Genomic DNA, 12,213 nt, shown 5'->3' on the forward strand with positions numbered 1-12,213 from the left:
TCCCAGACTGATTGATTGATTCTTATTTTTTGGCTCTTGAAAAAGCTATTCTTTGCCTCAGTTGCTACCTATCCTGGATCACTGAATGGGTCTCAGTCAAAGAGAGACCAGTTAAAGACCTAAGCTTAAAAAGGCCAAATTCTCTTACTAAACCCAGGGCCATCTCCAATTGTCCAAATGTCTGACCACGGGACCCAGATAGCCTTGCCTCACTCAAATCCGACTTATTTGTATGTCATGGAATTTACTCCTTGATGTCATGGCCCTGTTAGATAACAAAAGACAAACAACCTCTATTGTTCAGTAATTTCAGTCATGTATGACTGCTTCGTGACTCCATTTGGGGTTTCTTAGCAAATATCTTGGAGTGGTTTGCCATTTTTTTCGTCAGCTTATTTTACAGATGAGGAAATTGAGGTAAACAGGGTTAAAAGACTTGCCTAGAGTCACCCAACTAGTAAATATTTGAAGTCACATTTGAACTCCAGGCCTGGCATTCTATCTATTGACCACTGTTAGAATACACAAAAGAGTTGCTGAAATACACGGGAGCCATCTGGCAGTGGCTACTGGACCTCCAACCCAGAATGGATCTCCTCATGTGAGAGGAAGATACAAGGAAACTGAGAGGTAGTTGCTGTTCTCTGACCTCTCCAACTGAGAGACTGTTGTGTTGTCTGACCTTTCTCCTCTTCCCTCTTGCCTCCAATTTATCTCATTCCCAGTCCGCAACACCTGTGCCAGCCAAGGCTGCCCTGCAACTCCTTCAGATGCTATGATCCACAGCTGTGGAGACTCTCGGAGAATTGACCTGTCCCCCAACATACCATCTAGCTGCAGAAGGTGATAGAGCCAGAAATAACTAAGAAGGAAAAACACCCCACCAAGACAGGTACTTTACTGGCTTTACAAATATCTTATTTGATCCTCATGATAATCCGGAGAGGCAGGTGCTTTTATTATCTGTATTTTGCAGTTGAGGAAACTGAAGCAAACAGAGGTTGTGACTTACTCAAGGTCACATAGCTATGAAGTGTCTGAGGCTGAATCTGAACTCAGGCCTTCCTGACTCTAGATTCAGTGCTCTGTGTATTGTGCCATCTACCTGCCTCTAGAATACAGACGTAAATATTAATATAAAGTAATATATAAAATGAACAAAGTGAAGTATGAGTTTAACAGAAGGAATCATTATATCTAAATGGTGGGGATCAGGAAAAGCTTCGTGAAGGGGACATTGCGTTTTGGGATAGACCTTGAAAGTACAATAAGGTTTTGAGATAGAGAATTGGGGATGAGGGAATAGAAGACATTGTGCAGTTTGTTACAAAAGCTGTAAAATGTGTTCTTTAATACATTCAACTTGTTTACAATTGAAGAAAAAACAACTCATTCTCATTGACTACTTTGGGATAAAGTTTCTCCTTGCTTCCTTTATTTTCAGTTTCTTTTGTTACAAAGTCCAGATGATAATAATAATTATAATGACAATAATAATGACATGTAGCACTTTTAGAATTTGCAAAGTGCTTTACAAACTTTAACTCACTTGGTCCTCATAATAATCCAATCCTGTAAAGTAGGTGGTATTCTTATTTCCATTTTGTAGATAAGGAAACTGAGACAGAGAGAGGTTAAAAAAGACTTGCCCTGTATCCTAGCTAGCAAATGTTTGAGGCATTATTTGAACTCAGATCTTCTTAACTCCAAGTCCAGCTTTCTATCCATGGTCTGTTTTAAAATATAGATCCCTTTATTAGATGAATTAATTACTACTAGTATATTAACAAGCATGTAGGAATTATTATGTACCAAACACTATCTATTATTTCCTATAAAATGAGGCTTATAAAATAGTCACTCTATGAGTCAGGATCCCAAAGTACAAGAGGATCATTAATAGAATGAGAAAGACTGAAGATTGTGTGACAAATTTGGATCTCTAAGAAAGTGTGCAACAATCAAGGTTGACTCATACTGAAAAATTATTTAAATTTGCACTTGAAATTTAACAAAATTAAGGTAAGATATTCATCAGTTGTTATATAGGAAGTTATGCTACAGAGATAAGGGGACAAGATAATGATAATCCTTTTAAAATGTCTATTTCTGCCAACTCAATCCCAACCCCTGGTTGGGAACATTGAAACACGGAAAAGCTGGTAGTGATTCTATTGCATCACAGAATTAACCCACCATATCACACATGAAGAAACAATTCAAAAGATCACTTTCCCATAGTCCTAAGGATCACAGCCAGGCTTTGCCCCAGGTTCTCCGACTTCAAACTCTGCTTTTCCCACTGCTTCTTAACTACCTCATTCGCTTACCTTTTATCCTTCAAAGTCAGAGAACATGTGATTACAATTCTCCCTAGAATTACCAGTTTTTCCACATGCAAAGACATTTCCTTATCCTAACCCAAATCTTTTTTGCCTTCTTTACACTGTTTCCTTATATAACAAGTTACTTTTCTGACTACAAATATATGAGCTCTATTTTCACTAAATGGAAATAAAACAAAATACAAAAAATCACACCTCAGGCTAAAAATGGAAACTTGGGTTTGTAATCGCTCTAAGCTTTTGTTAATTTATTTAGTGGAGAAAGCAGATGCAGATTTAGTGGAGAAAGCAGATGCAGTGACAAAAGTTAGAGGTTGGGGGAAGGGACTTAACTGGTCTCTACCCAAGTTCAATAGTAAAATAAATTAAATCTGAAGACAAAGCTTGTTCATCTAAAGACAATGGGGAGAATTACAATAATCTTATACCAGATCATTAACCATCCTTCAAATTGCAGTCTGGGAGATAAAACCCAACACTAATGCTTTAAGACAACCATGGCCTCCACATAGTCACCAGTACTGATCCAAGTAATGGTATATACATTCAAGCATTTTGCTTTAGACTGGAAAATGACTGGACAATATTAAGTGTAACAGTAAGCAACAGAAAAAAACAACCCTTTCTCAAAGTAAGATAGTCAGAAAAGGAGGGGGGGGGGAAAGGGGGATTTTATAATTGGTCACACCCTTGGTGCTTGTTTTTGAAGGGCAGTTTGGTCACTCTAAAACACTCATTGGAAATGACTCTCACTTCTAGCTGATGAGTTTGGGAAGAGTGGGTTCTTCTGGAATTTGTGGATTTCATTAGAATCCCCCAACTTTGGTTCAAGGCAAAAACAAGAAAATGCGTGAAATCGTACATATTCAGATTGGCCAGTGTGGGAACCAGATCGGATCCAAGGTAAGCTGACTTTGATTATGTATGGTATCTTTCTATGATTAATGAAGAGTATCCAGTGATTATGAGCCCAGCACTGGTATATATACATTTATATATATATATATAAAATTTGTATACCATGCACATACATGACACAACACAAAATTATATAAAGCCTTCTATTATATTTATGCCTCAACAGGTTATTATATATAGCATCACATTTTTCATTACAATTGAAAAAATAATAATTTATCTCAAAATCACTTTCTGAAACTTGGTGGAGAAAATATACCAATCTGAAATACAGGTTTTGCTGAACCATGCCTGAATAATTGTTTTATCATAGTAGATTTTGTTAGACAATTTAAATTCATTTTTATTTAAACAAGTTTCACCAACATTTTTTCTTATTAGTTTTCTATTAAATTACCAATATTCAGCAACAAAAAAGTGTCTCAAGGTGTGAAATGCTAGTTTTAAGATGGTTGATTTTAACGTACCAGCTTGATAATTCATTTTTGTTTTTATTTAAATAATTCAAATATGGCATAATTCTAAATGCCTCTTATTTTTGTGACCTTTCAATTACACTTGTATACAAGTACACTTTAAAAATGGAACAAAAAATATTCCTATTAACAAAAACCAGAATTATAAGACAGAATTATAGGGCATCTAAAACTAAAATAAAGACACAGAAGGGTGGGTCTGCTTTAACCTCACAGTTCTGAGGTTCAGAGATAAGAGGACAGAAGACCAGAAATGAAAGGAAGCTCTAGATATGGTCTGGTTTCTTTTTCTAGAGATATAGTGTGGTCTAATGATCAGTGCATTAAAGAATGGGTATTATTTTGAGTCTATAAAAAAGGTAAATGCATGCTTATTTTGTGTTACTTATATAATTCATTCTCCTTTTTAATTCTCCTCAAGGAACAATACTATAGATTGTTATATCTTACAAGTACAGCTTTATAATTAGGATTATTGCTATTTTGAAAAGAACATTAAATTTGGATTCTGAACATCTAAATTTCAACCTATGTTCTACCACTTAGTACCTGTGTGATCTTGAGAAAATGACTTTACCTCCATGGGCCTTAGATTCTTCATCTGTTAAAAAAAGGGGGGCATTGGACCTTGAAACTTATTCTATAAGAAAGCAAGGGCTTCAAAATGTAAAGATCAGGAATAGGGGGAAAGCCTATGCAAAGGGAAAAAAAAGCTAGAGATGATATGTTGTATGCCGGGAAATGCAAGGAGACAAATTGGATGAACCTAGAATGCATGGGGTTGGGATGGGAGATATAATGTAAAACAGTTTGGAGTCATGAGTCCCATCTATTATTCTTCTTGTTTCAGTTCTGGGAAGTGATTGGGGAGGAGCACGGGATTGATGTCAATGGGAGCTACCAAGGAGATTCACCCCTGCAGCTTCAAAGAATAAATGTTTACTACAAAGAAGCCTATGGTATACTACTAGAATGCATTTCCACTAAACTCCTTTCAGGAGTCAGGCAAAGGCAGTCAAAGGAAAAAGTCCAGTAGATGTAAACGGAGAATAACTAAGTTACAAGTCAGTCAACCAATTAGCACTCAAGAATGACTAAGCAGGCAGATTTCCAAAATAAGCAACAAACCAAACCCTAAGGCCAGAGGAAGGAAAGAGAAAGGAGTATCTGGAACTACCTTGCATGATAGGCACTTAATAAAGTAATCATATTCCCTGAATTGGAAATGCTAAAGAGTGGAAGAAGAAATCATTAGAAGATTTTTTTGGGGTGAAGAAAGGCAATGAAGTACGTAAAACAGGCTGCTGGATTTGGAATCCAAAGGTCGTTAGCTGATTAAAATGGCACTTCTGATGCTAGTTGGCCATGGGCCAGTCTTCTCTGATTTTTAAGTTACTAAGACAAGACTTATCTACAAAGTTATGTCTGATTGGGATCTGCCCTGAGGAGGGAGTTCCCACACTGATAAAATGATATGTAATTTTTAGAGATTTTAAGCAATTTTATACTATAGAAAAAACTAAAAGATAATGCTTTGAAGTCCTTTCTATTCTCTTTTTATGGAATCCTAAGCACCCAGTAGACATTCCTAGTACTCCTTGAGAATAATATAATAATAATATAAACTCCTTGAGAATAGGGATTGATTTTGTTTTCCACCTCTTGGGAGTTCTCAGTGCTTAGCATCATTCATGACACAGAATAGGGACTTAAATGCTTGTTGATTGGTTATCTGCATGAATACTCAATGGATTTATGCTAACAAAATTAACAGCCTTTAGAAAAAATTTTCTATTTTCAAACTAGATAAAACGTACGTGCCTCGAGCTGTCTTAGTGGATCTGGAGCCTGGTATCATGGACAGCATCCGGTCTAGCAACTTAGGAACCCTCTTTCAACCTGATAATTTTGTCCACGGTAGGTATTGCCAAGGCATTGGCTAGAATAAATACAAATGCCCCACAAATGCTGCCATTTTCTTTCCTTGATGTATCCTCCTTCTGGGTGTAATAACACTGAAGACTTCTCTTGCTGCAGGTAATTCAGGAGCTGGCAACAATTGGGCAAAGGGTTACTATACAGAAGGCGCTGAACTGATTGAACAAGTGTTGGATGTGGTCAGGTATGAGAGTGAGAACTGTGACTGCCTTCAGGGTTTTCAGATAGTCCACTCACTGGGGGGAGGAACTGGATCTGGTATGGGTACTCTCCTTATGAATAAGATCAGAGAAGAATATCCAGACCGGATTATGAATACCTTTAGCATAATGCCTTCTCCTAAAGTCTCTGATACAGTTGTAGAGCCATATAATGCGGTACTTTCCATCCATCAGCTCATTGAGAACACCGATGCATGCTTCTGTATTGATAATGAAGCCCTATATGATATATGCTTCAGAACTTTAAAGTTGACAACTCCCACTTACGGTGACCTCAATCACTTGGTGTCCTTGACAATGAGTGGGATTACTACCTCCCTTCGCTTTCCTGGTCAACTTAATGCTGATCTGAGAAAACTGGCAGTGAACATGGTTCCTTACCCCCGGCTCCACTTCTTTATGCCTGGCTTTGCCCCACTGACAGCCCGGGGCACTCAGCAGTACAGAGCTCTCACCGTTGCTGAACTTACCCACCAGATGTTTGATGCCCGTAACATGATGGCTGCCTGTAACCCCCGCAATGGACGTTACTTAACTGTAGCCTGTATTTTTCGAGGCAAGCTATCCACCAAGGAAGTGGACGAACAGATGCTCAAGATGCAAACCAGAAATAGCAGTTATTTTGTGAAGTGGATTCCCAACAATGTCAAAGTAGCTGTGTGTGACATCCCACCACGGGGGCTAACTATGGCTGCAATCTTTATGGGGAATAACACTGCAATTCAGGAGTTATTTATCAGGGTTACTGAGCAATTTTCAGCTATGTTCAAAAGGAAGGCTTTTATCCACTGGTACACTGGTGAAGGGATGGACTTAAATGAATTTCTAGAAGCAGAAAGTAACATCCAAGATTTGATAACAGAATATCAACAATGTCAAGATGGCAAAACAATCCAGAAGAAGCAGCAGCATAAGAATGAAAAAGAAGCTGAGACAGAATCAGAAGAATCAGAAGAAACAGAAGAAACAGAAGAAACAGAAAACGAAGAGTCAACAGAGGAATGAAAGAAAAAAAAAGCTTAAATGTGAGGTAACCACTATATCAAAGATATAATCAAGAATTTTGCTTAGCATAGTTTTTAGTTTGTGTGTGTGTTTTTGTTTAACCCTTTTGGCTTTATGTTCCAAATACAGTGAAGAACAGACATCTTTTTTTCTTTGATGGAGGTTTAGGGTGGGATGGGAAGTGAAGATGGGAAACAAACAAATTAAAGCACTGAATTCCCAGAATTAGTAGTTGCCACATTTAGGAACTTATAGTTTAACTGAAAATTGCATGTCAATCTGACATGGTAAATTTATTGATAAATAGTTATAATAACTATTCTTTTAATAATTACCAATACCTATTATATACAAAGTGCTAAGTTAGGCAGCAAGGGCAGTGGGTGGGTGGGGGATGAAGAGGGTGCCCTACCTCTCTGGTCTGGCAAAAAGTTACTGCAGCTTAAATCAACTCCAAAATTCTTTAGGGTTATAAGTCTAATCTCCAGGAGGTATTTTGGAATTCTTGCCGAGCATCTCTGAGATAGTCTGCTTTGAACCTCCTCTAATCCAGCTTTATATTTTACCTTTCTGCAGCTATCTAATTGTTAGGTTTCACTACAGTTAAGTAAATATATATTCAAAGTATATTTAAATGGCATTAGTGAACCTAATTCTAAAAATTCTAATGATTCTAAAAATCATTGTGTGCTGCTTAGAAAAATATATCTAAAGCCCAGGTAACTCCACACAAGACATTTAAATAGTTTTAGATCAGTGAGTAGCTTTTATTTTTAAGTATTTAATTTTGGCCATTTTGTAGATTAGATTTATTAGAATATTGTAGGGTTTTTTAAAATTCTTGATCCACTTATATTTATATTCACAAAATGTTTTTCAATCAATTTGGCTTTAGAAAAAGGAAATAAATCTAAAGATACATACAAATGTACCAACTACTGAATTCCACTCCTTTTTCTAATTATAAAGAATATAAGTTTTTCAGTGTGTACTTTTAAGCAATTGAATTTTCATTCCTTATTTGCTTTTGTAATTGACTAGAATAAATATAGGAACAGCAAGAAGTGGAAGGATGAAAGAGTGCTGCAATCTGACAAGAATGTTGCTTTTTTAAAATAAAGTACCATGGTAACACCAAGGAAAGCAAATAAGATGGACCATCAGCATTACTGATAGTTTCAATATTTACAGAAGTCAAATCTAATGACTTGAAATTTCTACTTGGAGAGGAAAACAACTGTAAACAATATAGAAGATATGTTGAATTCAATTCAACAAATTAAAGGATTCACTGGACAGAATATTGTTAGGCACTAAGGGAGATAAAGGGACAAATTAGATAAAGTCCCCTATTCTCCAAAATCTCACTATCTAATAGTGAATATCAAGTGTATAAAAATAACTGGCACAGAATAGACTATTAAAAATGTCTATGAGAGATAACAATGTTCTCAAGGAGTTCAGAGGAGAAAAAGGTGACATATTCTGTCAAGGCCAGGAAAAACTTTATGGAGAACTTAGAATTTGACTGAGAAACTGAAGAATGGATAGGACTTAAACAGGTGGATATTAGGATGAGAGGGAAGAAAAGGCTGGGGGAATGAAGGAAATATCAGGCACAGGCATGGAAAACAGTATAAGCAGAGACATAAAAAAATGCCCAAATCCTCAGAATAAGTTTCAAGTAGATGAAGTATGAAAATAAGGATGAAAAGAAGTTAAAGCCACATTTTAGGTGAGTCTGAATAGAAGACTAAGGACATTACTGGCAATGGTACATAATGGGAGTTGTTCAAACTCTTTAGCTTCTAAGGAGTGATGGGATCAGAGGATGTACAATAAGGGATAATATGGAAGCAACAATTAAGAATAGGTTTAGGTACAAAGAGCTTAGAAGCAGTAAGCTTGGTTAGCTTTATCATAGCCTAGATAAGAAGTAAGAAGGGAACAAATAAGGCTGTTAGTCTAAATGAAAGGATAAAAATAGACATATTGGAATGAAAAGCAATTATTTAACACCATGTTCCAAGCATTGTTCAATTTGATGGGTGTATAAATACAGGTCAAGAGAGAGGCAGTCCCTGCCTTCAGGTTTTTTTTTTATAATAAAGGGAGACAAAACTTTGTCCAGGGAAAGATGCTTTGGCCTGAGAATTCAGAGATATTGAATGAATTCAAAGGGGAGTCCACTGACATTCTCTTTCCACATGCAATATTATTTGATTATGGTTTGCAGAATATGATGTGAATAGTAAGATGATTGGAATGAATCTGGGTAAGATGTGAGAATAGGGCTAGTTGAATGTAATAGACTATGTGAGTTTTTGTTCTCATTCATCTATGAGGACAGCTTCCCTCTAAAAGTAGGAGTTTCAAAGTTGAGTTGAGCAGGTCTCTCTGGAAAGGTCAGAGGGCACTCTAAACTATCATGATGCAAGAAGATGGCACATGTGGATGACTGGATTGGATATAAAACATGAATTTTGTAGGGTTAATAGTACTTCCAGTGGAAAAGATAGGAAAAGAGTCAAAGATGACTAAGCAAGGGTGTCTGAGAAATCGTAGTGTTATTAATAGAAACAGGAAAATCAAGCGAAAACAATAGAATTTAGTGAAAACCTGTTAACACCTTTTACAGTGGGCTAATTCCTGAGACCCAAAAGATAAAACTTACATTTATTAAAAAATTATACACGTGCTTGAGAATTGTTGATTCAAAATATGAAGCAACCGTGTATGTGTTGTGTAGTAGAATGTTGCATTTCAAACCTGGAGACCTGGATTCAAATGCCCTTCTAGACTTTAATAGTTAAGTGATCTCGCCTCGGAAAAGAAAATGGTTTCTATAAGTTGTTATGTTAACTGAAAAAGTATGTATAATTTTTTGAAATCTTAAAATGCTATTTAAATGACAGCTTTTATCAACAAGTAGCTATATGAATATTAAAAATATTTCTGTTAACTTAAAATTCTTATGTTTATGTCTGTAAACAATAAAAATCAAAAGAAATAAAAAGGTTTAATAATTTATGTTCATTTTTTTCTGTGAATTTTATACATACAACTAATGAAAAACATGGAATTTAAGTTCCTTGAAGGCAGGAATTGTTTTGTTTCTGAAACTCTAGATCCTGCTCAGCAGGATTCCTGCTTGATTGATCACATTGACTTTTAATAATACTTACCAACTGATTCAACAACATATTTGGGATCTTAAGCAAAAGATTCTTTTGAAAGAGAACACTTTTAAAGATTTACAAAAAACAAAATAAAACACTGTTTATTACAGCCCTTAACAGGTGCTGGGCAATGGAAATATAAAAGACGAAGTGAAATAGTTCCTACTTCAAGCACATAGCAGCTTGTCTATCTATGGATAGATCCCTGGGCCTGGAGTCAGGAAGACCTGAGTTTAAATACAGTTTCATAGACACCTCATAACTGTATGATCCAAGTTTTTGGATCTCTACTTGTCTCATTTTCCTCATCTGTAAAATGGGGATAATAATAGTACCTACCTCCCAGAGTTGTGGTGAGGATCAGATGGGATATTTGTAAAACACTTAGCATAGGGTCTGGTTTTCTTTGGGGGGAAAACATGAATATATATACATAAATTCAAAATATATGCAATTTCTTGGAGAGGAAATAGGTTTAATGGGATGGGGCTGACATGGATTACATCTTTTTCTAAAAAAGTACTCCAGAAAAAATATGCTGTCATCCTCTTCAGAAAAGTTGAACAGTAAATTAGTCAAGAGACCTAGTTTCTTAGGACTTGCTCTGTCACTAAATGGCAATATGACTTTGGAAAAGTCAATCAAACTTCAATGTGTCTCATCTATAAAAAAAAGATATTAGAATGAATAGATGGATCAGAGAATAAACAAACAACAAATTTTAGAAGCATTTTCTGCACATAGATAATCAAAAAGGAGTATTTTGGTCTTCTTTCGCCAAACTGACAACAGTATGACAGAATCACCTTTTGCTTTAAATAATAGGAAGTTGCAGGCATCCTTCCAATTTTAACTTTTGCCATTCTCCTCCTCCCCCACACACTTGTAAAATATAGCTTATGGTTTAAGATCCTTCAAAGTTACAGCATGGGCTTTCTCTATGAAGAGCCACATCTGCTAGGAGAAAAAGGGAAGAAGCCACATGGGAGAGGAACTGAGAGCAGCATTACAGACTATTTGGTGGGAGAAGTTGACGACACATTATTATCAATTATGAAATTTCAAGTGGGTAAAGAAATCTCAATGTGTAAGGGATTTCTATGCCTGGATTTTTCCTATTTCCCGAATAGGGGATATGAGTAACGATTTAAGAAAATCCCTCCAGATAAACTGGGATTCTTTCTGCTTCCAAAGTCAGTGACTAGTCTTGTGTGATCATTGTATTATTTAGTCTTCAAAATAAGCGGGGTCGGTAGTGCAAATATCAATTCCATTTTATAGATGAGGAAACTCAAGGCAGAACAACTTAAGAATTGGATTGATTGAATTGTATGACTTCGAACAAGTACATTTCTTAGTCCCAATTTCCTTTTCTCTAAGATACGGAATGTAAGTATTTTTTTCTAGGCTCAAAAACCTCTCACTTCCTCTCCTTACCCCCTCCCCCCCCCCACTGGCTCCTGCAGTCAATCCTCCAACTTGCTAAAATGCAGATGTGATTGTCACCCTCCTACTAAGAGACTCCAAGGCAACCTCTTAGTTCCAGGATCAGATAAAAGTCTTATTGGCCTTTTAAACCCCCTAGTATCCTTAATACCTTCTCCTAGATCATCCAATTTATCACGTATACACATAATTCTATTTTTTTTTTTGTATAGTTATTATTTTTTTCCCATTGCATTGTAAGGTCTTTGAAGGCAGGGATTGCTGCTTATTTTCAAATGCTTAGTATAATATACATACAATAAATGCTTGTTATTGACCAAGAAAATTATATTTATCTCAAGATAGCATGACCCTCTCTCTCTACTCAGGCCCTCATAACTTTCATCTAGGTTCACAGAAACAATCCCCTAATAGAAGTGTCTGAACCTGTCCAGTCTATTCTAAGTATTACCTAACTTAAAAAAAAAAAAAAAAAGCTTTTTATTTTCAAATCATCCCATAATTTTGTTGTTGTGTACAATGTTCTCTTGGTTCTACTCACTTCACTTAGCACCAGTTAATCTAAGTCTCTCCAGGTCTGTCTTAAATTATCCTGCTGATCATTTCTTATAGGACAATTTTATTCCATAACATTCATATGTGATAACTTATTCAGCCACTCCCTAACTTAATTTCCAGTTCCTTG

General features: G+C 36.0%; 1 protein-coding gene across 6 annotated transcripts; it reads left to right on the forward strand.

Moving 5' to 3' along the window:
* Nucleotides 1-734: 734 nt before the first annotated feature.
* TUBB1 (tubulin beta 1 class VI) lies at nt 735-9,903 on the forward strand. 6 transcript variants are annotated; one of them, XM_031951692.1, is made up of 6 exons: nt 735-892; nt 3,105-3,248; nt 4,590-4,698; nt 5,546-5,656; nt 5,777-6,928; nt 7,945-9,903. In XM_031951692.1, exons 2-5 carry the CDS (start codon nt 3,192-3,194, stop codon nt 6,901-6,903), a joined length of 1,404 nt encoding a protein of 467 aa, XP_031807552.1. In that variant the 5' UTR covers nt 735-892; nt 3,105-3,191; the 3' UTR covers nt 6,904-6,928; nt 7,945-9,903. The 6 variants fall into 6 exon arrangements, with proteins under 6 accessions (XP_031807552.1, XP_031807551.1, XP_031807553.1 ...); XM_031951691.1 differs by lacking the exon at nt 7,945-9,903 and having other exon boundaries at nt 5,777-6,973; XM_031951693.1 differs by lacking the exon at nt 7,945-9,903 and having other exon boundaries at nt 741-892; nt 3,178-3,248; nt 5,777-6,973.
* The last annotated feature ends 2,310 nt before the right edge of the window (nt 9,904-12,213 follow it).

This window comes from Sarcophilus harrisii, chromosome 2 (assembly GCF_902635505.1).
Source record: "Sarcophilus harrisii chromosome 2, mSarHar1.11, whole genome shotgun sequence".
Classification (NCBI taxonomy): domain Eukaryota; kingdom Metazoa; phylum Chordata; class Mammalia; order Dasyuromorphia; family Dasyuridae; genus Sarcophilus; species Sarcophilus harrisii.

Excerpts from the sequence above, each read along its gene's own strand:
- TUBB1 (XM_031951692.1), top strand. The coding sequence starts at position 3,192 with ATGCGTGAAATCGTACATATTCAGATTGGCCAGTGTGGGAACCAGATC. Across the intron at positions 4,699-5,545 it reads TTACTACAAAGAAGCCTATG|ATAAAACGTACGTGCCTCGA; the intron begins GTATACTACTAG and ends TTTTCAAACTAG. Across the intron at positions 5,657-5,776 it reads ACCTGATAATTTTGTCCACG|GTAATTCAGGAGCTGGCAAC; the intron begins GTAGGTATTGCC and ends CTCTTGCTGCAG.